General features: G+C 36.7%; 2 protein-coding genes across 2 annotated transcripts in view; one reads left to right on the plus strand and one right to left on the minus strand.

Moving 5' to 3' along the window:
• Window positions 1–352: 352 nt before the first annotated feature.
• On the minus strand, window positions 353–12,739 carry slc1a4 (solute carrier family 1 member 4). The gene is made up of 8 exons (XM_067421787.1): window positions 12,074–12,739; window positions 10,437–10,479; window positions 7,827–7,892; window positions 6,213–6,379; window positions 5,696–5,929; window positions 3,269–3,463; window positions 2,781–2,915; window positions 353–1,747 (listed from the first exon to the last, which is right to left on the minus strand). Exons 1-8 carry the CDS (start codon window positions 12,583–12,585, stop codon window positions 1,489–1,491), a joined length of 1,611 nt encoding a protein of 536 aa, XP_067277888.1. The 5' UTR covers window positions 12,586–12,739; the 3' UTR covers window positions 353–1,488.
• Window positions 12,740–20,347: 7,608 nt separating this feature from the next.
• The window catches only part of sertad2b (SERTA domain containing 2b), a 54,282-nt gene continuing 47,193 nt past the window's right edge, over window positions 20,348–27,436 (plus strand). Inside the window, exon 1 of the mRNA XM_067421460.1 lies at window positions 20,348–20,615. The gene's annotated coding sequence lies outside the window, so the exon portion shown is untranslated. The remainder of the gene's footprint in view (window positions 20,616–27,436) is intronic.

Here is a 27,436-nt window from a genome sequence, read left to right on the forward strand (position 1 = left end):
GTTTCTTGTTATTGTTGAGACTACTAGCTGACAAATTATTAGAATGTTTATTAAAAATTATTGTCATTATTTTGGTATGAGTTGTTATTCAGGCCGCTGCAGAAATAGCACATTGTCACGCCATGCATGTTACACTTCTCGGCGCAGGTCAGGACCAACCAATCACAGTAGTTTGTGATTATTTGATTAGGATTTAAAAGTCATGGTATATAAATTGTTTGGATTGAGGTCGGATTAGCTATAAATCATTGCAATTAAAGTTTCCAATTAATTACAGTTACATTATTACTAGCCTATCAACAAATAATTATGTCACACGCAGGAAAATGTATGTATGTATGTAAATCAGAGACACAGATGCTTTTGATTTAATTGTAAGCAGAGACACACAGAGACATCGGTAACAGATAACTTACAGTTAAAGGATAGTGGAAAAAGTACATATAGGTAAAATGCATATAAAACACAGTAATCATGTCAAGTGCTAACTAGCCTAATAGTGGTTAGTGTTCATCTAAATGACGTCTGAATCTTTTCATAGCAACAGATTACGAAATATATTTTTCAATGCGGTATAAAAGGCTAAACAATTAGAATAAATTAAACTCATTCATACATATCAAATTGTGGTTTTAAAATCGTTTACTTCCTAACTAATGACCAAACTTAAAACTCGGGCATAAAATGTATAAGAGTCACGACACGACAAACTATTTGCTTATAATCCCACCACATACCACTAGATGCCACTGGATACCATGAGTGGTGTTCTTGGGTCAAACAACAAAATAAATATTTTATGTCTAGAACGGAAGTCTTTTTGGAAATGTTTGACACTGTCTCATCAGGTTGTGGCCCTGAGTTTTGTCTCAATCTCTGCTTGGTATTCACTTAAATCAGATTTGAATGTAGGCTACTGAACCATTTGCACAAGCCCTGAATCTGCTAGAATTCATAGGAGAACTTCACAAGCACACATGCACAGTTTTGATATAGTCCCCAATAAATCACCAGACTATACCACAATGCAACAGGATTTGACATTAGGGGCACAAATATTTACAGCAAATACTTTCCTGTCTATCTTTGAAATAGTTAATGTTTCACACAGTCAGACAAAATATACTAAACAAACAGAGCAATAGGTCAGTCTGTGAATGATTTTCCATACTACCCATCTCTGCTCACAGACTGGAAATATTCCCTTTTAGACTTTGCACATAATCTGGGACATGTTCTCAAACACAAAAACCGGTAATAAGATAACATTTTGGCACATTTGGATAAGATTATCATAACAAATCCTGTTCTTTTGTCAAGTACTTCAAACTAAATGTAAAATAGCAAACTGACCATTAGTGTTCCATTCACAGGAATGAGTAAACTTTATGTTTGACGTAAACTTCATACTGGTGGTGACATAGTGGTTTTTAAAGAGCAAAAGAGAGAAAAGAATTAAGAAAGAGAAGGGAGGCCACAGTCAGCACTTTACAGCACAGACTCCACACCGTCCTTTTCGTTGAGTGTTTCATGTGAGGAACATTCTCCTTGGCTCTGGTGTGTGACGAGAGGGGAGGTCTCTTCTTCTGCCTTGACATTAGCCACCACCTCAACCTTCACCTCTTGCAGTTCCTGCTCCTCTTGATGCTGCTGCTGTTGTCTCTTCATCTCTCGCTCATTGATGTGGTGAAGGATTCCTGCACCGAGGGCATCCCCTTCCACGTTCACAACGGTGGTGGTGCGGTCGCTGATCACAAATCAGACACAGTTTGTTAACTCAAGGGCTAGAAAATCCTAATTCTATTGTATATTCTAAATCCTATATGCCTTCATGTAGCTCAAACAGACTAGCATGGCACTAGCGATGCAACAGTCATAGGTTCAAATATGGGTTCAGATTGCTTTGGATAAAATATATTTCCTAACTGAAAATGTTACATTGTGACCTTATTTTTTAAAGTTTATGTATTCATTGTATGCATATACAGAATGTATGTTTCTTGTAAGAAGCTTTATGATACCCTAAGAAGAAAAATAGACTGCAAAACTATCAGGTTTCGTAATTATATATATATATATATATATATATATATATATATATATATATATATATATATATATATATATATATATATATATATATACTTTGTAAATACCATTTAAATGTTTTAAAGTATTTTTATGCTCACTAAGACTGCATCAAAATACAGTAAAAAGAAAAATAATGTGAAATATTATTACATTTTAGAATAACTGTTTTGCATTTTAATCATTTTAAAATGTAATATAATATATTTGTGTGATGACAGAGCTCATTAATGTCTTTTGTGTCACCTTCATAAATATGCTAACATGCTGATTTTCTGCTCAAAGACAAATTTCTTATCATTATCACTTTTGAAAACTGATATTATATTTTTGTGCAAACCATTTTTTCAGGTCTTTGATGAATAGAGTTCAAAAGAGCAACATTTATTTGAAATAGTACTCCTTCATAATATTAAAACTGTCTTTACTGTCACTTTTAATGCTTCTTTTAAAAAATATTACTTAAGTGTTATTAATTAGAAAAAAAAATTTAATACAATTAATCATATCCCCTTTCCCAAATGTAAACTTCTCACTCATATGGCATCTCAAAAACCCAACACTCAGCAAATACTGATACACAAGATTACTTGTAATTAATAAGTGTATTAATTACAATATCAATATCATGTGTTAATTTGTTGGTTGAGGCCAATATATTTATATGAGTAAAATGGGAAAAGCTGTCTTACACAATCCAGTCCACAGCCAACATGAGTGACAGGTCATGGGTGGGTAGACCAATGGCCTCCAGAATGATAGCGATGGTGATGATCCCACCAGCTGGAATACCCGCTGCTCCCACGCTGGAAGCGGTGGCTGTCACCCTGTGAATAAGCAAATGAGCAGTCATTTATCAGATACTTTTTCTAAAGCGACCAATCGTATACTTCCCTGGAGAAAGCGGAGTTAAGTGCCATGATGCTAAAAGCTATCACCTTCCATCCTTTGATACAGAGCCTAAGTTCTGTATCGCCCATTACAGCATAACCTACCACACTGGGACAGGCTCCAGAAAGTGAGTGTGCGCTGCTAGTAAATTTAGATCAAGCTTAGCATCTCTGCCTTGTTTAGATACAGACCACATGTTGCATGTAATCAGTAAGGTACAGGAATGTTCACAGTATCTATGAATACTTCTTGCTGATTGAAAAAAGACCTCGTAGAGATGTACACTCACAGGATTGTGAAGATCTGGCCTGCGTTGAGTTCAACATTGTTGAGCTGGGCAATAAACACAGCCGCAACGCACTGGAAAATGGCTGCTCCGTCCATGTTGACAGTGGCTCCAATCGGTAAAATGAACCGACTGATTCGTTTGTCAACACCGTTGTTCTCCTCTATACATTTCATCATGGTGGGCAATGTCGCTGAGCTGCACAGGCACAGAAAACAGACAGGTTGAGTGTGTAACAACAAAATAGATGTAATAATGGTCATAGATATTCAATTGGTGGGAAAGTGGTGTATAACCAACTTTAAGTAACATCACGACCATTATATAACTGTGAATTTAGTATTACTTCTATACTATTATAGTATTTATTGCTTTGAATTAGATTTTCTTTTTTTCGAGTCATTTTGTTATGTGCTTGTTTTATTACTTCAACTTAAACCTGTTTATTTTATTTACTTGCAAAGGCAGCATTTCTAACTTTCATTGAAGTTTTTAAAATGTACATCTTTCATGTAATATTTTCATTTAACTTTACTTCAGTTAACAAAAACATTTTTCAATAGATTTAGAACAATAACAACACTGCTTGGATTGGTCTAAAAGGACTGAGACCATCAAATTATTGAAAGGACCATTCAAGAATCTTACTTTGTCAACCTGATTAAGGTCCCTTTGCCAACAAATCAATATATTGTATTTCCAACAACACAAAGATTAAGGAAGATTCCAAATAGCATGTTATGTGACATACCTGGGTATGTTTAAGGTATGTCACTTTCGGTTACAAAACGAAGGTAACTTTCAGGGTATGTAACTAGCCATAGCAACTCTGCTCCAGAGCAAGTTATGTTCCAAGGTTAGATTGCTTAAGAGGTATTCAGATGTGTGTTATTTAATTAATATAGGCCTAGTTATATTAATATAACCACATTTGTTATATAGTTACAGTTTTATATATATATTAATTCTATAGCACTATTATAACAAGGTAATGTTTAAATGTTCATTTAATTCAAATATATTTATTATTTATTTTATTGTCATCTTACACATAGATGTTGTCTGGCTATCACCAGACCAAGCTCAATTTAAGATTGAACATTGGTCTGGGGAGTCTGCTCTGTATTTTATTCTGCACAAGAGCCGTGATCAACTGGCATTATTCAAATGACTCTGTATGCAATTTGATAGTCCTTCAACCAATCAGATCACCAGAGGCGTGATCAACGGGCAACGACCCATCGCTTCTCTAGCCGTGTCTCATTTCAGAAGGCTGCGTCCTCCGGAGGTCGCATTCAAAGGGTGTATACGTCATAAGGCCGTCTCATTTCAAAAAAGGGAGTAGGACTCTCCAAATGCGTCCTTCTTTCACAGGAATTCGGAGTGTGCATGAGGTGTAGCCTTCACAGCTGGAGATAACCCATAATTCTTTGCGTCTCCGTTAACAACCGTCAGTTTTTTTTTATATCATATGAAAAAACGGCACCACCGCCAGATATACATGCGAGTGTAGGTGTGGTGTTTAAAATAAGTAGTTCAAGCTTTTTTTTTTCTTTTTTTTTAAAGCTCTATTACCTCAAACAGATGGTTTTGATAAACAGTATTACAACTGTTTAGTGCATTTTAAATGTTTAGAACAGTACATTGCTGTCAAGACAAGAAACATTTCATAGTCATTTTCAAGTTATAAATAATTTTCATTCATATAACTGCCGTGAGAGCGCAACGAGGTTGAACTTGTTGGCATAGCAACGTGATACTTCCTGCCTGTGTGTCCTACGAAGGACGTCTCGTTTAATTCTGATTGAGGACACTCCGTATACTGCATCCTACACAGGACATGTCCTCCGGAGGACACAGCCTTCGTAATTTAACGAAATGAGACACAGCTTCTGTCTGTCATCTTGTTAAACCCGCCAATAGTGCACCAGGTGGATAAGCCAGTCTGTGATTGGTTCCTACAAAAGTGTAACAGAAGCAGTAGAAATGAATGTACAGGTTTCCACACAAGTTGCCGGGCGAAATCAAATTGCCGGCAGATCAGGCTGGGTTTACCCAGTCTAACATGGATGTGCACTAAGTTATGTAAATTGCCAATGAACAAAAGAAGAAGAGGAAGTAGAATGGCACGCTTTTTCTTAGCGTCTGTTTCCATGGTGAATCATCGATTCGTTGCTCTGTTGAGAATGTCTTGTGTGTAACATACTCTGAGTTGCCTGAACTCTCAACCAGCTTACTCAATCAACTGAGAGCTTATCAAGGTATTTGTGATGGTAAGTTAACCTTGCTTTCTGGAATACCCACCTGGTGGTTCCAGGAAACAAAAGTAAACAAAGCTTGCATAAAGTTTTTTTGCTTATAGAAAAAAGAATGTAGGTTAGCTCAACCAAAACTTGCTTTTAAGACTACATATGATATAGAAAAAATCACCTAGAGCAGGTAGCAAAGGCTGTGGTGAAAGGTGTGATGAGGCCAGACAGGAAACTGAAGGGGTTTTCACGAGTGAACCCAAAGTAGATAAGAGGCAAGACAATGCCACCATGGATGATGTGGCCCAGGATAGAGGCAAAAATGTACTTCCCCAAACTAGTGACCAACAGAACCACATCTTCCATTTCCACAATCTTACTGCCAACCAAGAACATGATGCCAAATGGCACATACCTGAAGGAAAAAAGAACAGAATGTATCAGACATTATAGTGCAACTTAAGGTTTTAGACAAAAGTTAAAGATTTCAGTGTTGAATGGAATGTTTATGTTTTTCAACGTACAACTGCACTTGCAACTATATATAAATGTATATATACATCTCATGCCACATTTCATACCCCTATTATATAGTATGGGGAAAATATATAATGTTATAAATTATTATATTATATTATATTCATGTTATGTGCCTTAGACTGGCTTAAATGTAATTTTGATCAAAGAACTTTACTTACCACATGATCCACGACACTAGTACCATAGTGGCTTCATTGAAGGCATTGAAAACGCGAATGAGCTCCTCTCCTTCTGTCCCAAGCTTTCTCAGAGCAACTCCAAAAATCATAGCAAAGAGAACAAGGCCCAAAATATTCATTCCATCAGCATCTGTTCCATAGGGAACCTGAAACACACCAAAACATGTCTGTCATTGTTATAAAGTGGCTTACATAAGTAGACATTCAAATATTAGGATATTACTTCTCAACCTTTTTCAATGTTTTCTTGGCAGCACAAAGTTGAGAACTGTTAAAAGTGAACGAGCAATAGAAAAACAAATCTAATGATAACATTGTTTTAAGCAACGAAATGTGACATTGTCATAAATGCTGAATTGGCTAAGTAAGTAACCTATAACTAATAGGTTCCCGAATCCCACTCACTTGTGCAATGTCATATTTCCTGTCACTGAGCTTAATGATTGTGCATGGACAAGTGACTTTCAAAAGTCAAAACGCCATGAAGCTTGGCTCTCAGAAAGACTTTCCCTCAGCAGTTGTGGCAGTGTGGACACAGGTGATGAAGATCTGACGGGACTGAGCTACTGTTCAGCTGAATCCCTCTCTTGTTCTGGGCTTTACCACACATCCAGGCATGGCTCATCGCTTGGCACACAGCACTGGTTGTTCTGTAAGCCCTACTTAAGCAATTGGACCTCAAGCGTTCTGAGGGATTGCCCACACATTTGCCCATGCACCAGCAGATACGAGACATTTTAGCTGAGCCAGGATGTAATGAAGACCCAATGATTTATATAAAGGCTAATCGCATACAGCACTAGATCATTTACATCTGTGAATGCTTTTATTTTTTGCATATTTTGCACTGAATTTGAAAGGAAACATTAATGGAATAGAAATGTTTCATTAAACATGAAAGTGTTAAATGGATCAAATTAGATAAGTGGCAGGACATTTAAACTCCGTGAATGAACGTCATTCTAATTCTGTGGAAGTCTGCATGCATGTGGGTCTGGGTGTTACTATTTGAGGTATTAGAACATTATTTTGAAATCTGAATATCTCTTGGCACATCCTGTGTCATTCTACAAGCACATTGCTGGGACTAGAATACAGACACATGGGAGGCACATAGGGAAAAAAGCCCTCTGGGAAAGGCTTGCCATCTCCAGCTGCTTGAGTGCTCAGTAGGACAGGAGCAGCAAAACCGGCTGCGTCAACCCTGACCATGTGCAAACAAACAGCAAGCTCATTCAAGGCTGCCAAAGAGCCAAACACTACTGAGTGGCCTGGGACAAAACTAGGCAAGAAGCCCCAACTGGACTAGAGTTTCATTTTTTAAGTGCAAAACTAAGGTTCAATTGAGCCTTGCTGAGCCATTTCGGCAAGTGACATGTTGCGTGTTGACAGTTGCTGACAGTAGGAAAAAGAAGGACCTAATGATATTAATTAATATTAATAGTTGTTATTATTATTAACAATAATATGTAATATAATTTTTAAATATATTATTATTGTCATTTAACAAATAATGATATTGAAATAAAATGTGTGTAAATAATTAATTAATATAATAATAAAATAGCATTCGAAAATAGAGAGGTCATGTACCTTCTGGTAGTTGAGGGTTCCATTTGTTCCATTTCCAACAAGAACCGTCTTGTAATCAGTGGCATACTGTGACAAGAGTGAGAGACAGAAGAGCGAAACATCATGAGCTACATGCAGTGCTTATCAAAGAGCTATTTTGGCCAATTTCAATCCATTCCAGTGTGTGGCTTCATGGACTGTGATGCATTTTATTATTTCTCTGCACTGAGCATGTTTCTGTGCATGTCAAGTGCCAAAATACTCACAAAAGCAGCATTTAAAGTTAAGCTGAAGAGGACTTTGAGACTGGTACACACAGAGACAATGACAGCGATCCCCGCTATTCAGAACCCTTGTTTCTCAAAAACTCCAATGATATGAGCCAAGCCACTCAAATCAACTCAGTTTATTTTGCGCCTACTTCCTACCTCAAAAGTATGAACGAAGTAGGCACATTTTGCACAGAATGTGTACTTGCGTAAAAAAACGAGAGTGGCAATGAACTATGGAAAAAGCGTTAAAGGGCTGAACTTCTTTTCAGCTGTGTAAAAAAACTGTGAAATCATATCAAAGTGGTGTTAAAGTCAACATGAAATCAAAGTTGACAACTTATTTTTTATGGAATAATGCAGTATATTTATTATAAATTATTTATCGGCGCACATTTTTTATTTTATTTATGTGCCTTTGTCATCTTTAATCAAAATAACTTCCCCTTCCCTCTTGCAAGGGTATCTTTTCTCTTCTCTGCAGACGTGTTTACTGGCACGAGTGCAGGAAAATCATGGGATCATCACAGCAATAACAAATGACAACGATCCAGTCAATTCCCGATTAGCAAAATCAATTTCATCTTGTTTGAGTAGCCGTTTCAATCTGATTTATTATATGGAAGACAATCAATACTTCAGTTTCATGCTAACTTTAATGAAAGTAGGGGCCTTTTTGAACAGTTTAGAAGAGTGGGCTGCCGTTTTCACATGCATTGATTCTGCATTTTAAGGCATTGTTTTGCTGAGGAATAAAATAACTAATGAAAGAATGCAGGGTCTTAAGATATATTTTTAAAAGTTGAGCATAGTTGTTCAAATTTAAACTTCAAAAAAAAAATAGATCTTGCCATCCATGTAGCATATGATTACGTAGAAAAATGCTTACATAATAAAAATATTGATAAATTGATCAAATGATCGCTGTGTGAAAACACACATCCACAGTGCACACACAGAGAGTAAGATCTTTTTCGCTTCTTTTGTGGTTGAACAAAAAAATACGGACAAAATTATTTCAGAATGCCTGTCTTGGCGAATATCCTAGTAAACACAGGCGGTTATGTCTTCTCTCTCCCTCTTTCTCTTGCTATTACTTATACGACCTTCAAAGTTCATAGGGCTGGAGCCTATCCCAGTTTTTTAGGTCAGAGGCAGGGGAAAGCACCCTGGACAGATGGCCAGTCCATCACAGGGCTTTCACACACACTCAATCGTCCACAGGCAATTTTGACTGCCAGTTATGCCTTAAGTGAATGTAAACAACAACAAGAAAACACAGGGCATTAGGGCATTCACTCTTAAAGTGACAGCAGCCTAATATTCCTGCTGCTGGGGAATTTTGGGAAAAGTTTGAAGCTCAAAAAAGTGCATGCATCCATAATAAACGTACCCCACACAGCTCCAGGGAGTTAATAAAGGCATTCTGAAGCGAAAAGTAAAATACTTACGGGAAAAAAAACATAATATCTACTTATGAAAAAAGCTGTAATGGGTCTTTTAGACTGTTAGACTGTGTTTGCATAATCTGATTTGACTTTCATGAGATAGATTTTAAATGTATTCCACAAGCAAATTTCCGTCAGAGATAAGACAACAATCTACACAAATTAGTTTAGACAAGTCCATATTTAACAGGCCATTAAAATAATTCCCAGGCTTTTCTGTATTAATCCTGCTAATCTGTGTCTCTTCTTCTTTAAAGCCTATCTGGACTCCATCCAGGTAAGTGTTGATGGAAATCCCACTGGATAGAGAAACATTCTTCTACTGGATAAAGAAACATCCCATTCGCACAATGACCCTGTTTCTTTTTTAAAAGCTACTCTAGCCTTTAGGAAAACATTTTTTTTTTTTTGCAAATAGATAACTTAGTTTGTGTCAGTGAGGCTGTGCCCAGAGATGTTATATCCCACCCCACCACCGAACCCCCTGACCTTATTTTGAGCAGAGCGTGCTCAATGTTGAGCAGCTGACTGAGTACAACTAAGTGAACTAAGCCAGGTTGCCAGGCACCAAGGAATGGAATCAGCTTTCTATGGTAACTGCCTGGTTGCTTAGTGGTGAGAGAGGATGGGAGGTATTTATTGAGCAGGGACAAAAATGGTTACTCCATTTTGTGACTCTCTCAATTAAAGATGAGGGAGCTGTTAACATGGAGGAAGTGATCTTCAAATGTTAATTTTGGACATAACCATTGTCTGTGTGCGTGCGTGTGTGTGTGTGTGTGTGTGTGTGTGTGTGTGTGTGTGTGTGTGTGTGTGTGTGTGTGTGTGTGTGTGTGTGTGTTTGCATGAGCGTGCGCGTGCGTGTGTGTGCGCGTGTGTGTTTTGGGACAGCTGGACAAAAAAAAGTAACTCACTGAGCGGAAAGCTGCAGCCACTAGGTTGGATGGAAACAGGTTTCTGAAAAGGAAAAACAAGCAAGAAAGATAAACCAGTGATGCAGACGTGTAAAAATGAGCTCTTATCAACACAGATGGACAGCACTGGTGTTCTATTGCTCAATTCCCACCAGTTTCCATCATGATGGACCTGTAAAGGAAGTTTGTGATTGATCCATGCAGATCAAGAAATTTTGCATTGATCCATGCAGATCAATATCCTTATCTACAAACAGATATTTTTTCACACATGCTACAGGAGGGATTCTTTTAAACTAAACTCAGTTTTAGTTCTTATTCATCATATGATATGAGTTAAAATAGGATTAATGTAGTAACCCTGTAAACTATGAGGCAAAGAGGTGTATATTTTATACAAGCCTATTATACAGTCATTCCTCAAGTTCTGATTAAATAATTGCATAGAAGATTTATACTTCAACAAGAGAAACTTTCAAGACTTTTTAGGTTTTTAAGGTTTAGATATGTGCACATTTGGTCCACATGGGGTGAACAAAATAAAAGTGTATCTTGTGTCTATGTGTAAATTACAAATTAGTGGATGTTAAGTTAATAGCAAACGTGTTTGCAGGAATTTACAAAAAATTGTATTTACTTTATTTTCTTTATCTGTTATTTGTTCCTGCTGGGAAAATAAATTATATTTTTTTATTTTTTTATTTTTTTAGCTCATTTGTTACTGGTCCATGGTTATCTATTGACCTTAACTAGCTTTATACATGTCTGCCAGGTCGATTGCAACCCCACCAGCTGGTAGTCCATCCATTTTTTCCATCATCTACATCAACTTGGATGGATGTATGTATGTATGTCCTGCAAAAAAATTATGTAAAACCATCAGAACGGCAACTCATAGCCAGTATGGTCAAAATCAATGCTATACCATGACAAAAATATACTGCACTTAAAACAGACAGCCAATTAAAAATAAAATTGTCCATCCAATCATCATTTAAAAACATTACAAGTTCAGAGTCAGTGATTTGTAATTTTTATAGAGACTTTTAGGGGATCGTTTGAATTTGTTGATACATGTTCATGTGTTCACAGAGACTATGTTGAAACATGAGGATGTGCATGATGATGCCAGGCAAATAATAACATTTTCAGAATGACAATGACCTTTATGACAGTTATAAAGAAACGTTTGTTTCCTGATCTGTAAGCTTAGCAATAAATGTTCTCCCACTTTACTTGATGTTCCACTTTTCCTGAACTCCCACTATGCTTTCTCCTTTTGCCAAGATTTTTTTCCTGCTGTTTTTCCAGCTCTTATTTCCCGGTCTGAGGCAATAAATGCTCATCATTAAGTGAAATAAATAGGCTACCTAAAAGAAAAGAAAAGAAAAGAAAAGAAAAGAAAAGAAAAGAAAAGAAAAGAAAAGAAAAGAAAAGAAAAGAAAAGAAAATGTATTTGATGCATGAAGCTATTGTCACATGATCTGCAAGTGAGTTAAATCATGTGGCACAACCGGCAACTTGCAGGAGCGGATTAATTGCTGCCATAGTGGACTGATTTCTTTTTCACGTTGAATTATATTTTTGTCACTAATGTTTACTATTATTAGCAGTAATTTTCATAACCATAATGATACCTTGCAAGGTCTAAAAACGAATCCGCCGTCTCTTTGTTGGAGCTCACACCTTCCAGCCCCAGGTTGGTGTTCAGCGCTCCGGCTCCCACGCCGGGTTTGATGATGAAGGCGAGCGCAACCCCGATGGATGAAGCGATCAGAGTGGTCACCAGAAAGTAAGACACGGCGATCCCTCCGAGCTTGCCCAGCGAGCGCGTGTCCAGACTCGCAGCGCCAGAAATCAAACTGCAAACCACTAAAGGAAGGATGATCATCTTGAGCATCCTCAGCAGCATCTCCCCGGGGAAGGCGAAATAAGTCATCTGCGCTCGGGTTAGGTTCATGTTCCGGACCATCATCCCGAGCCCTACGCCCACCAGAACCCCGGACACCGTCAGGATCACTAATAAATTTCTTTTGAAGAAGCCCATCAACCTGTCTTTAAAGCTTTTCTTGTCCGATTTTACTGAGACCGCTGGCAACGGGCTTTTGTGCCCGGCGTGTCCATTTATTTCGCTTTTCTTCTCCTCCATGATTTTCCCGCTCAGTCTTTCCACCCGTTTATAAGAGGTAGCAGGCTCTTCTCATCAGCAGCGTGCGCGCGGTTGGAACGGAGCGGACTGGAGAGCGCTTGTAAAAACCGGCCGGCACTTATAGACATGTGCTGCATCTACCAATGACGAGGGGTCTTTGAAAGATGAAGACTCAGGGCATGCGCACTCCCTGACCACGATGAAATGATGCAACAAGGCAAAGGGTTGCTGATATCTAAAACCAATCAACGATTATTATTTTTATTATTATTATTATTATTATTATTATGATGATGATGATGATGATGATGATGATGATGATGATGATGCATGGGCCTATTATTATTATTATTGAGTGATTTCATGTGTGTTCTATCTATCTATCTATCTATCTATCTATCTATCTATCTATCTATCTATCTATCTATCTATCTATCTATCTATCTATCTATCTATCTATCTATCTATCTATCTATCTATCTATCTATCTATCTATCTATCTATCTATCTATCTATCTATCTATCTATCTATCTGTGTTAAGAACAATGACTATAATAGGACATAGCGTCCACTTTTCATGGTTAAAGTCAGAATTTATACATTAATACAATTATGATTAATAAATTAATAACAATACAATAAATATAATTCTATTTTATAATATTACAGTTTTTCTCAGTCGCTTTGGTACATTTCTCAGATCAGAATTAAAATTCTCAAAACTACCTGTTTAATTCTCCAGGTATTAGAGATACCTAATCTCTAATTACTAAGCAAATGTGTAATGTGCAAACGCTTTGGTACATCCATGCAAATGATTATGTACAATTTTTTCTAAATCTGTCCTGAATTGGTAAATTGCTCCAAGTGAATCTTGACTTTCTCTAACGAAGGTGCTTCAACTAGCATCAACTAGCAGGTATTTATATATTTCTACAGCACCGCATGTACAGTTTTTCCTCTGTTCACATTTCTTCTTTAGGTTTTTTAAAAGTTTTTTTGGTGTGCTATTCAGTGCTGTCTTTTCATTTCTGTATCTCAATGACATGTCCTGTCAATAAAATACAGTACAATCAGTAAGAGTGTAAATTTGAATCTTTTCCATTCTATTGCAATTACACTCACACATACACTAAGATGTAACTTACAATTGACAATAATTGTCATCAAAACTTTAGCCGTAGTTTCCATCAGAACATCCCTCCAGAGTAAACTGTTATATTGACAACATGACTAAACAATTTGACTGTCTAATCCGTACACAATGACACAAGGACTTGTCATTCTGATGGCACTGACATGTTCATTGACACTGATATTTAATTTTGAGAGATGAACTAAGGATTTTGAGTAAGAGAGTGGCTTTTGCAGGTTATCCATGGTGTTTTGCTATTTGTACAAATTGTTTTGAGAAATGCACTGTTTTGCAAATTGTAAGTTTGATTCGAGAAATGTACCAAAGCGACTGAGAAAAACTGTATTATAATAGCCTATAATTTTAGTTAGGCCTATAATATTTAATATTTTCTAATAATAAAGTGATAATAAATATTACATTATAATAAATAATGAATAATAAAATCATGATTTTAGACTCCGAACAATGTTTTTAAAAAAACTTATAAAAAAAAACGTATGTTTTGTATGACAAATTCAGCTTTTAAAGTTTATTGAACTATTTAACATGAAAAAAAGTTTAGATAACTCAATGAAATTGATTAAATCCACTTTTTTTACAGTCCACTGTAGATCCCCCAACCTAAATTCAAGTGCCTAAGATGTGAAAACTTCAGTTCTTTTTAGCTGTGTGTAGTTGCTTTCGCCTGAACCTCAACTATACTGTGCCAAAAATAACATTTCACAGCTGCCAAACCAGGAGCACAGGAAGCTGAGTTTGCTCTCCAGCCTTTGCTATCATATACTGAACCCCACTGTGAGGAGGCAAGAACAAGGCTGTGAAGATTTTAGGCCCCAATATGTCTTCTTGTACACCTAAAATAATCTTCAAAAGTAGCTTGTAATAAATAAATAAATAAATAAATAAATAAATAAATAAATAAATAAATAAATAAATAAATAAATAAATAAATAAATAAATTAGTTGCAGTAATACAACAAAAGAGGGGGTTAAACATCTGAGTTTATGTAAAATCAGACTATATCCTGCAGCTGCTGTCATGAGAAAGATGAGCTCAGCACACAAGACCACCTCCTAATCTAGTTGAAAAAAGTCCCTTCTCTGCTTTCTGTGCCAGGTTTAAATGTTTTCTGTGCAGACCAATTAGATTAAAATGGACTTTCATCCCAAAATATGGCTTCCATATGTTATTTAGCTATGTTAAAAAGAAACTCCTGTAGAACTTTACAATAAGGATTCATAAGTTACAGTTTTTCTCAGTCACGTTGGTGCATTTATCACACCACTGTTTGCACATTTGCACAACAGTTGGTTTAACCTCCACAACATTTAGTCATTTGTGCACATCACAGTCACAGTAGCAGTTTCTCAATCCTTCCAACAAATTGCAAATGCTTTTGGACATGTATCAATTGCTTTCATACAACTCTCTGCTGTTTTATAATATTATCATTTGCTTATGTCATGTCAGTCAAAATTAACTATGCTTGTGAATACTGAATAGCCATTACAGTTTTTCTCAGTCGATTGTACATTTCTCCAAACTCCGGTAACTGCTCTCAAAACTTAACACAGTGATCTGTACACTTTGTAATTGTCCTAAACAGATAGTAAATTCTCCTTCATTTCATACAAATGACAAATTACAGTTTTTCTCAGCCGCTTTGGTACTTTTCTCAGATCAGAATTGAAATTCTCAAAACTCCCTGTTCAGTTCTCACATCATTGTGTCACTTGTGCACATCAAAAAAGCAGTTTCTCATTTCTTTGAACAAGTTGCAAATGCTTTGGTACATCCATGCAAATGATTATGTACAATTCTCTGTTGTTTCCTACATTTCTACAGCACCGCATGTACAGTTTTTCCTCTGTTCACATTTCTTCTTTAGGTTTTGTGTGTGTGTGTGTGTGTGTGTGTGTGTGTGTGTGTGTGTGTGTGTGTGTGTGTGTGTGTGTGTGTGTGTGTGTGTGTGTGTGTGTGTGTGTGTGTGTGTGTGTGTGTGTGTGTGTGTGTGTGTGTGTGTGCTATTCAGTGCTGTCTTTTCATTTCTGTATCTCAATGACATGTCCTGTCAATAAAATACAGTACAATCAGTAAGAGTGTAAACTTGAATCTTTTCCATTCTCTTGCAATTACACTCACACATACACTAAGATGTAGCTTACAATTGACAATAATTGTCATCAAAACTTTAGCCGTAGTTTCCATCAGAACATCCCTCCAGAGTAAACTGTTATATTGACAACATGACTAAACAATTTGACTGTCTTATCCGTACACAATGACACAAGGACTTGTCATTCTGATGGCACTGACATGTTCATTTGACACCGATATTTACTTTTGAGAGATGAACTAAGGATTTTGAGTAAGAGAGTGGCTTTTGCAGGTTATCCATGGTGTTTTGCTATTTGTACAAATTGTTTTGAGAAATGCACTTACTGTTTTGCAAATTGTGAGTTTGATTCGAGAAATGTACCAAAGCGACTGAGAAAAAACTGTAAAAGCCTTGTTTTCTCAAGACACTGTGCACAAAATTCCCTAATGTTTTCACAGCAGTTCATAATGCTAACCAAATCTTTAATATATATCAGGAAAAACATTGGTCTTCACAAAGATCACAAGCATTTTTGGACCATTTTCAAAACACAACAAACACAACTGTAAATTGTAAAATAGTCAGTTGCTATATCCTCAGTTAACCTCAAATTTATAGTTAGTAGTAGTTCACGAGTTTGTGTGCCCATATAATCTTAGTAAAAGTGGTAAACAGATTTGGCTTGCTGTCTGCTATAGAGGGGCTCGGAGAGGATATTCTACCCGAGCTCCGATTGCCCCCCTATAACAGGCAAATTGAATGAATAAAATAATGAATGAATGAGTCATTTATATAGCGCTTTCATATGTACTACTGTACACCCAAAGCGCTTTACACTCGTGTCAGGGATCTCTCCTCAACCACCACCAATGTGGTGTACAAAATTGTACAAAAGGAGGAGCAGGGGAAGAGGAGGGATGCTTCAGGAACTAAAAAGGGGAAGAGGTAAGCTGCTGGTTTTATACCTTGGTATTAATTGAAAGATTAGATGGGCGTACTCCTCCCGAAATTACGTTTATTAACTTCACTTAGTTATACACCCAACACAGGAAATTCAAATATTGATTCAATAATTCCAGTATTTATTCATTCATTTGGAGAAAACTCATTGTGATACAACTGAACTCGTCATTAAAGAAAAATGTTGACATGGACATTCATAATACTGTAACAAAATGTCACTTTACATATTGTACTTAAGCTTACTGTAAAAAAACAAAAACAAAAAAACATAGACATTGTCTCTTCACCTAGCTGGATCTGGCCAGAGATTTTCATCAACAATGTTGTCATTTGCAAGACACCTTGGAAAGAAATGTCTTGAATGACTAATCCATCCTTGCATTGCTGCTACCTCCTCCTCCTGTCATCCTCCTCACCTTACTCTTTTTCTGACTCTTTCCATTGTGTTTGAAGACCGATGAACTCACCTGCTGCTTTTTATAGTGCTTATACACCTGATTGGTGTGTCAATTAAGCAAACTGAAGCAAAGCTGATGACTGTGTTGAACCAATTGGTTGGACGGTGCTGTAATTTGACAGTCAGTGCTTTGGTATTGCAAGGAAGTGAGTTCATGATAGATGATTTTTGTGTGCAATGTATGTTAAGTGTGTTTAGTGTTTTGCAAATCACTGTGTTTAGAGTTTTGCAACAAGTGTGAGGTTGACAATGTGCTTATAGTTGTGCAAATATGGGCTGATGTTTTGCTTCTTGAGTGTAAGGTTTTTCTAATAGTGTACTACTTTTAATTTTAGTGTGTAAGCAATCAAAAAAAAAAACTGTAATGTATTTGTGTATCTACAGTTGATTTTTTATATTAAATCAACAGAGAACACACTTGTAGTTTTAGTGTTAGTATTTATTTTTGATAAATAAACTTAGAATAAACTGCAGTGCTTCATTATGCAGTGAATACTGAACTATTTTGCCAATAGAGTGGGTTTAGTTTGCTGCATGTGTTAAAAATTTTGAGAGCAACTACATTCATTTGGAGAAATGTGTCAAATTGATTGAGAAAAACTGTAAAACTAACAGTCCTCATTTCATTGCTTGAGTCATTACATACAAAAATGTTGAGCTAGTTGTCAAAATCTGTCAAGCAAATGTTACACATTTACTAGATACTTTCCTCGCTGCATTGCAAGAGATATAGCCAGACAGAGAGACATATGGATGTGCATGAATGATTATAGTACTATGTGTGTTATATGTTCAGTTCCAATATGTACTGCAATATTGTTTACAGTTGTGCGCAGCTCTACCCAAAGGAATTTTATGTTTGTTGTTAAATAAGGGTGTATTTTTTCTTTAGCACAATGCTGTGAACAGATTGCAAAGGGTATATGCAGTAAAAATGGTAAACATGCATATTCAGTAACTTCAGTTACCTAAATACAGTAATGAGTACTTTACTATACTTTTCAATTGGCAGTTCAAAATACTTTATAGTGCTGTCTTGAGCATTTTCATGTAGTGTCACAAAGATCTGACATTTTTGCATTGAAAACATTTACAGAGTAAACTGTCATAATGAAAACATGACAAAGCCATTTGACTGTCTTGTTCATAAACATTGGTGTCAGGACTTTTCATCCTGATGACACTGACACTTTCATTGACATGAATACTTGCTTTTGAGAAATGAGCTATCCATTTTGAGCAAGTGACACGCTTTTGAAGGTTATCAAAAAGGTTTTGCAGTTTGTACTAATTGTTTTGAGAACTTGACTGTTGTGCAAATGTAAATAATGATATATATATATATATATATATATATATATATATATATATATATATATATATATATATATATATATATATATATATATATATGAACCATTTATTAAATTTAGTTAATATTAATTTCAACAGGTACTATAGGCAATTAATAAAATCAAATGTTTTATTAATTCTCTGTGAACTAATTAACATGAAAAAAAATTAACAGCTGAATTTTTATTACGGCAACTAACTGTAACAAAGATTAATACATACAGTAACAAATGTATTTCTCACTGTTAGTTAATGTTAGTTATTATAATTAATGTTAACAGATTAGACCTTATTGTAAAATGTCACCCATACTTCTATATTTGACATTTTTCTCTGTACATTATATAAGCATGATTATAGACTATTTAGAAATAGCTCCTAAAGATTAAATTGTGGTTCAAAGCGATATTTTTGCTGTCAAAAAATACAAGAAGTGAACAGACAGGATAAATATGCCTGTTTAAATAAGAAAAAGTGACGAGTAACTCCTCAAGACTGTAAAAATATTCTCCAACCACCAGATGGCATGCTTTTGTCTTGTAAAGTCCTCTCTCTGTTTGAGAAGCACACTGGGTGTGATAGTAAACCACCAGGCACTACTGATCATTGCTTATTCGACATATACCTATAAGCAAATGATCTTGGAATATTATATCGATTCACAGAAAAAAATTAAAATGAAAATAAATATATATATAATAATTTTGGTTCTTCTTCACTGTTTTATTCTCATAAAAGCAATGTTAATCATTCTATGCTGATTTTTGTGCTTTATTGTGGTGATTCACGAAGTGACTTCTCTCACTGAGAATTATAATATTGCATTTAGCCTACCTAGGCTACTATACATTATAGGTGATTTTTAAGAGGCCTACAATCTAATAGGGAGGTTATGGTTAGCAGATAAAGAGCAGTCTGTCAGGGCAGAAAGCTTTACCCTGAAAACCTGAAATCAAAAGTCAGACTCCCAAGATTAATGACTGTTTGCACTTATTCCATTAGACCACGCACCATCAGCTGTGGCACACACACACACACACACACACACACACACACACACACACACACACACACGCGTGTAGGTAGAGTTTCTTGGTTTTGGCTCTTTGTCCCATTTAGTCAAACATTAGAGTAGTAATTAACACTCCATATTTTCCTTTACCAGTTAATTCACTGAAGAACAAGCACGTGTGAGAAAACACATCTTTCACCACATTCCCAGCTTCTTCTTTTTTTCTTTTTAGTTAATGCCTATTTTCCGCGGTGGCAGGCTTTTTTGAACACTCCATTTCCTGTTATGCAGAGATTGAACTTGTAACAAAAAAAGATTGAGCCAAGCTGTCGGTGGGCATCTTGCCAGAGCATGCTGCCTTTTCTCGGTTCCGCCACTTGAAGAACTCAACTCTGGCCATCTAAAGTCCGCAAGAAATAACAATTGAAGTAGTACAGTAGGCATTGCAGCGACGCATTATATTGAAATATAACATTTTAAGTATAGATATGTTCCCCAATGCATAATTTGTCAGTGTGTCATGACTTTTAGGCTGATTTGTGAGCTCACATTTTGCTCCGTCACTTTTTCATCGTGCTGTAAAAACCACATTAGTGTTAGGTTCTTTAAATAACATGTCGAACAGCAGCGTGTTTGTGCATTTTGATTTGTTGATTCTACCAGAGGGGGCGGGACATACGAACTGGGATTCCGCCTCGACTCACAGAACCACCTATCATACAAATCCAATGTCTTGCAACTGCGACCACGCGCAGAGTCACCGAAGGCAACCTGCCTACTACCACTTTTGTGGGCACTTTGAAGTCTGACTCTCATATGTGCAACTGTTTACTTTTATCACAGCCTGATGAGGCACGGGACGCTTAAAAGGTGCCATGTGAGAATTCATGTCCACTAGCAAGGCATGCAGAAAGCACTGATACAATGAAAACGCATTCGAGAATAAATCCGCTGAGCACTCAGTAATTTACACTCATTTAACCGGATCGTACAAGTCCTTCAGAAGGGTGAGTGGACGTTCCTACTGAATTATCAACATAAATTCATGTGTTTTGACAGGTCAGTTTCGATGTGGGTCGGTTCTGGAAGCTTGCTGGCTGGCTTGCATGTACTTACCTCAGCAGCATACCTGTTTGCATACAGTCTGTGTAGCCTACTCTACTAACTTGGCATATCTGTAAACACAACCTGCCAGCTCCAGAAGCCCGTTCTGGATGCAAAATAGTTCGTTTTAAACGAGGAGAGCCACGCGATATTCTTATGATTGCTGCGTGTTGATCGTTTTCTGTAGCCTAATCGACCTGAGTATGCAATGCATTTTTGTTTTGTTTTGGGGATATCATGTAACTGTTTTCTGATGTCAATACTGCGTACAGTATTTGATGTTTTGCAATGTATTGCTGCTAGATTATTAGCAAACAAAGATTTTAAGAGTTTTCTCTATTTTCTTTTTTGTTACCAGATGCTTTCAAAGTTTTTTTTCTTCTGATAATAAGGCCTAAATAAAGAAATGAGTGGTGCAAAGCTGTTGATACAGTCTGTTGCAACTTCCAAAGCTAAAATATGTTTTAATGTAATGATTACTGCATTAATAATATTATAAATATAGTTAATTATGACCTCTTAAGTATACGGCTTGAACACCCACAAAGGAGGTCAAAGCCAAAGGTAAGGCTGGTATTAAATGTATGCATCTTTACATGCAAATATGCATTTCAACAATTTTCTAACAACTTTTCAGTTACCTGAAAAATGTACAACTACAAATCTGCTGGTCAATATGGCAAATTAGAGGGATTAGCTTGAACATAAGCGAAATCTGTGGAAACCTTTTCACCCTTTGAAACTCATTAAAATTTGTGAGGCATAAGATGTAGAGACCGATCTTTTCTTATTTTTTGTGATGTACATCCGAGTGTAACAGATTATCAAAGGCAGGGATTCCAGGGACTTTTACTGGTTAAATTCACTGTTTGTTGATTGGACTTTAAGATTTGGGTGGTGTTTAAGATTACTACGGTCCTGTCCACACGAACATGTGTATTTTCAAAACCACAGCTGTTTCTTTGCAGTTTGGCCGTTCGTCCACACGCAAACGCAGAACTGGCAATACAATTTTTTTTTAAAGCCCTTTGGTTGGCCAACATGGCTTTACAGTTAGGTTTATATTGCCACCTGTTAGTTTGGCCTGTTCTTGACAGCGCCTCATAGCGTGATTTGCATTTTCATGTGGATGCACTTTTTTTTTTTAATTGGAGGAGGGAAAAACTCTGTTTATAAAAATACCTGTGTATGTGTGGACTAGGCTTAAATCAGTGGTTTCCAATCCTGGTCCTGGAGTACCCTAATATGTACACATTTTGATTGTCTCTCTAAGCAGACTGATTACATGAAATGGCGTATATGACAAGCCAATTTGTATGCCATTTTGGCGTGCTATCAGGACGCATAATTGCTTTTTAGAGTGTTTATCAACACCGGTCCATTCTATCCCCCTACACTGCCCCTACCCCTAAACCTACCCATCACAAACAGACACACACACACACACACACACACACACACACACACACACACACACACACACACACACATATAATAGTTCGTTTCGGCGGATACGTTCACATTTATCACACAGCGTAGACATACATGCGGAATCACACGGCGTAGATATACACGCAGAGATGATGGTTCATTTCGGCGTAGACATTCACACGGAATCACACGCCGTAGACATACACGCAGATAGCTCAAAATGCGTACAGATAACACGTCACTTGGCTTTAGATAGTGGGGTGTATGTTTACGCAAAGTCATGATGTCATGTTGCTTCTCAAATCGAAGGATGCATATCTCGTCATCAAGCTCTGTCAAAGCAAAGGCCATCTCAATGTGAAGGATCCTTGGAAGGCAGCCTCCCTTTTGAATCCTTCAATTTACTTATTTTGAAGGATGCATCAAGTGTATCCTTCATGTCCTCCGGTCACCCACAATCCTTTGCACTCATTCCTATTCATTAAGAAAATAGCAGAAAATGAATCAACACTGAGCTTGTCCAATTTCTTTATCTAATGCAGGGGTATCAACTCTAAGCCACTTTCTTGCAGAGTTTAGCTCCAACCCTAATCAAACACATCGGAACAAGCTAATCAATGTCTTCAGGATTAATATAAAGTTAAAGGCTGCAGGAAAATGGATCTCGAGGGCCAGAGTTGAGAGTGACTAGTCTGAATTTTCAGTACTTATAAAAGAGTACATGGATGACCTACTTTTTTCAGACCTGCAAGATTCTGAAGTTTGTATGCAATGGACACTTTACTTACTATCCCATGAGTCCACAGGAGAGTATTTATGAATGGCAGTGATGCAATGTAACTGATGCTGGTAGGTCACATGATAATGACAACATGGCGGATGTAGTATGTCCAGATTGCATTCATACTACACACATTTATACTATATAGAACATACTTTTTAGCCCTCCTGAAAATGTGCTGAGTTGGGGGCTACTCCAATGCTGTATTCCAATTTGCCTATGCTACGACCTAACAGTATGTTCTCTTTTTGTGAAGAAAAAGAAAATACTTTTGAGTTTTTAGCAACAGAGTAGATAAGCTTTGGGACATAGTATCACGTCATACAACATCAATAACAGTTAAAATCCTCCAAATTTCTTTTAATTCCCTCCCGTATCAGAGAGAAATGCAGTGAATGGCCAAATGGATCCTAAAAGTCAACATTGTTATTGCAGATAAAATATAACATGAATAACATTAAATTAATATTTTATATTTATATTATATTTATAATAATCATGTTAGACTTTGAATATTACTCAAACCTTTATCTAAACCTCTCACCGCCAGTCATTCACATCCGCCATGTTTTGTAGATTTTTTTAACACTTTTTACTCGTGTTTGTAGTTCTGAACCAATTCCTCCTCCAAAGCGTTTTGAGCAATATTAGCCTTTTTAGTTGTGTGCACGGATCCACACTTCGAAAGACCATCGGGGGACTTTTGACATAGCTTACTCTTTTTGTTTAACATACTTTTAACATGTTTTGGGGCACACTTATTCTAATCTCACATACTATTTAGAATGGATAGTATGGACATTGGGACCAGAGTTGGGAAGCACTGGACTAAATAGGCTCATTTGAGATGGCCTCGCCTGGAATTTAGACAAGTGTAGGCGGCTGCAGTGAGGGGAGGAGTGAAATAAGTGCAGACAAGATGGACACACACACTTCACTTTTCGTCTAGGAGTGGATCAAGCACCTACGAGATCACAGATGGATATCATGGGTTTCACACTTTTGTGCTGTGTTGCTAATAAACTGGATTTAGTTGACGTTCTCCTGCTTTTATATATGTAAATGTGATGAACATGTACATATTTATTTAATTTCAAATGAAAGACGCGTTTTCCAACTCCAACTACTTTTAATTTAATACAGAATTAAAAAAAAAAAAAAAAAATATATATATATATATATATATCCCATAGAGAGATCGCACTGTCACAGAGTTTGGGAATATTCACACAGAATTTATATACACATACAAACATGATATCAGACATTTTAGAAAAGGAATACATCATGGTTGTTTAAACCAATGAGCATTAGGCTGTGTCATCAGCAAGTCGTTTCCCGTAAAGTTTTAGATCAGCGAGTCGGTGGAGAGCAACTGTGCCTGACTGCAATTTGCTCATCTCAGACGAGCCTTGTGATTGGAGAAGTTCTGCATAGGTCATCGGAGAGAAGTCTGTCGTTTCACCAGACGGTTATGATGTTTTGATTGAAGATTAAGGCCCAAAAATAAACAAAACAACTTGAATGATTATTTCATTAAGATCAATAGAATTATGGAAGACATACGGGTTTGTGTGTCCCGCCGGTCTGGAATCAAGTGGTTAAGGCAAGAGTTTGGCAATTGCGGATTAGAGACGCATCTAATTTAGTTGATAATCCAGATTAGGGTGTGTGTGCTCTGTGCACAGTGCTTTGTTGGGTCAGAGAGCTAAGAGTTCAGACTCATCTCCTCATTAGAGGTCATTTTTGACAAATTTTTATGCTTTACAGCAGGCCTGTTAAGTTTTAACAATATTTATGTTGTCAAATGTTAAAATGTAGTTTTCATGCAACATTTTGAAGAGAAAATGTATTTTGACATTTTTCTATACACGTGTACCGGTATAGACCGGTGGACAGTAACTTGTTTTTAAATTTGAAAAGGATGCAAAAGCATATTTATCCATTGACTGCCACTCAGAAGTGAATTTGGTTGTAGAATACTGTTGTGTGTTTACAGAGCAGGATTAAGCACTCAGAAGAGAAGTTACAACTGTATTTAGCTGCATTGTGTAGCTTGTATGAATGTGATAGGGACCCGAGCGGTCACCAGAAGAATCACACCCGGATGTGAAAACGGATGCAAAAGTTGGAGTCCAAGAAGGTGTTTATTAAAGCAGTTGTGCAAAATGTGCAAATAAATATGGTTAAGAGAAATAAAAACGGGTTATAATGAAAACTAGAACTGCTGTGTTCTAATACAGTACAAACTCCTGTGCATTTGAGGACAGAGTTTCAATGTGCTCAAGCAACGCTTCAATATCCTAGGTACACACACATATTTTCCCCTTTTCTAACTGGAAGATACCCTTTTTTGTCAAATGAACTTGTCTTGCCATGATTCATAAATAATACACAAGATTATTAAGAGCAAGTTTAAAAAAAAAATCTATAAATATAATAAATAGGACGGATAAAACCAACACATTTTCACAAACATTTCCATAAATAGCTTAAATGAGCTCGACTAAAACTCGGGAAACGGGAATTTAAAACGCAAAACCCCACGTGAATATAATAGAATGTATAGAAACAGAACAGTAAAAACTGTGATGAAGACAAACTCTTGGTCTCTCCATCACAATGGATAAAGGCCGTATCCTGTGTAACAGAGATGCATGGAGATAACTTTTGGCAGTTACGAGCAAGTGGAGCTCAGAGTTTCATTAAGCACTTTTCTTGACTGTAATTCCATAGTCTGTTTTGTATTCCTTTAACATGTGCTCAGGCCAAGCCTGGATAAGCTTCCTATGGAAGACTTAAATCCACATAACATGGTCATAGTTACATTTTCGGCCAGTCTATAAGGTTCTAATGTGCTATAAATTATGAGTCCAGTGTTACTGTATTGCTCAAATGCATTTGCATTGAATTCTGTGTAAATGAACTGCCAGTGCCTGGGGCAGTGACCTGCTTTTCATTATAATGTGCAGGAAGCACATTCACTGTATTGAACTCTGAAGCGTCAGGCATACTGACGACCTGGGGATATTTGAATGCTAAACCTCTAGAGAGATGTCAGAAGTCCCCTTAAGAACTTTATAACCTGTGCCCTGCATCTTGTTCTATTGGTGTATTGTATTGCTGTTTTGTATGTTAACAAAGTTTGCTCAGCACCAGATGTGTTTGTTATCCTGCAGTTACCTTTTAAAATAGTGATTTAACAAAAGGTTAGTCCAGGTTTATTTCATTTGTAATTTTTGTTCATTTTGAAGATCAGTTTCTGATTCGCTATAAAAACCTGATTATATAGATCCTGCTTCAGCAACCCGGTGAGTACTGGAATTAGCATTAAGTTAACATGCCGCTTCGAGTCTGGTTGTTTACTCTCTTATTTCTGGATGTGAGTTGCCAGTTCCGCCTTATCGATAATATCGTGCTCATCGTTAAGGACGGCAGGCGATGATTAGTCAGGAAGCAGCTCGTAGTCTGTCGTGTTTCTTGTCTATGACACGACAACAATTTAGGAAATCAAAATTGTATAGACCAATCGAATACAGTGACTATCGTAGCAGACAAAAATATTATGTTGTCTGAACTTGGCATAATAAAGAATTATTTTTATTAGGTTCCTTGCAGAATACTATGTTATGACCTTAAAACAATTTTCACATAGTCTAAAAAACTAGCATATTTTGAAAGTTTTTATCTCACATTTGCTTTTGTTAACACTATCGGTTATGTTTATTATAGGCAAAATATTATTTTTAAACATGAGCATTAACTCCAAACTGGTGAAATAAATCCAACATCCAACTTAATTAAACTGCACATGCATTTAGCTTATCCACTTATCGGACATTTAATTTTTATACTTTTGCAAAACATGCAAAGAAGCAATGTGATATCATTTTGAAGAAATATTGCCACAGGCACATTTTTTCAATGATCCAGATTTGAGAAATTTGGTTGATTCTCTCATCTTCAAAGTGAGTCTGCTGATACTAATGGCTCTAATAAATTTGAAAGAATATACATATCCTGACACATAAGTAGCACTTGAGACCTACTGCTTATTCCTGGTGTTCAGCGGTTATTTAAATGCCATTATAATAAAGTGCTGATATTGAGTCAGTGCTCCTGAGAATTTACTCTCACATGATCTGCAGTAGCAGCGGTAGCAGCGAAGGCCCCAGCAGGTTGTAGAGCCTTGTAGAGATCGGGTGTCTCTGGAACAGCAGCAATGCCAGAGTTATCCGGCTGTCTCTCTAACACACACACACACACACACATATTAAGAGAGAGGCCGCTCTTCTACAGCCAGTTGTACTGCAGCATTAATATTTCATACACCCACCTTTAAAGAAGGCTGAGAGAGCGAGCCGGAGAGGGGCCTTGGAAAAGCATAGCTCAGAGGGCATTCTCCATGGCTCAGTAAAGCATGCTAAGCGTCTGCACACACCATGACAGTGCATGAAAGCTTCACATGCTTTCCAATATAAGGTCATTCTCCACTCAAATCTGACTGTTCTA

This window comes from Pseudorasbora parva, chromosome 17 (assembly GCF_024679245.1).
Source record: "Pseudorasbora parva isolate DD20220531a chromosome 17, ASM2467924v1, whole genome shotgun sequence".
Taxonomy (NCBI): domain Eukaryota; kingdom Metazoa; phylum Chordata; class Actinopteri; order Cypriniformes; family Gobionidae; genus Pseudorasbora; species Pseudorasbora parva.

Coding starts and splice junctions, on each gene's coding strand:
- slc1a4 (XM_067421787.1), bottom strand. CDS start 12,585: ATGGAGGAGAAGAAAAGCGAAATAAATGGACACGCCGGGCACAAAAGC. Junction 10,480..12,073: donor TCGTTTTTAGACCTTGCAAG/GTATCATTATGG, acceptor TTTCCTTTTCAG/AAACCTGTTTCCATCCAACC. Junction 1,748..2,780: donor TTGGCTGTGGACTGGATTGT/GTAAGACAGCTT, acceptor ATTTGTGATCAG/CGACCGCACCACCACCGTTG.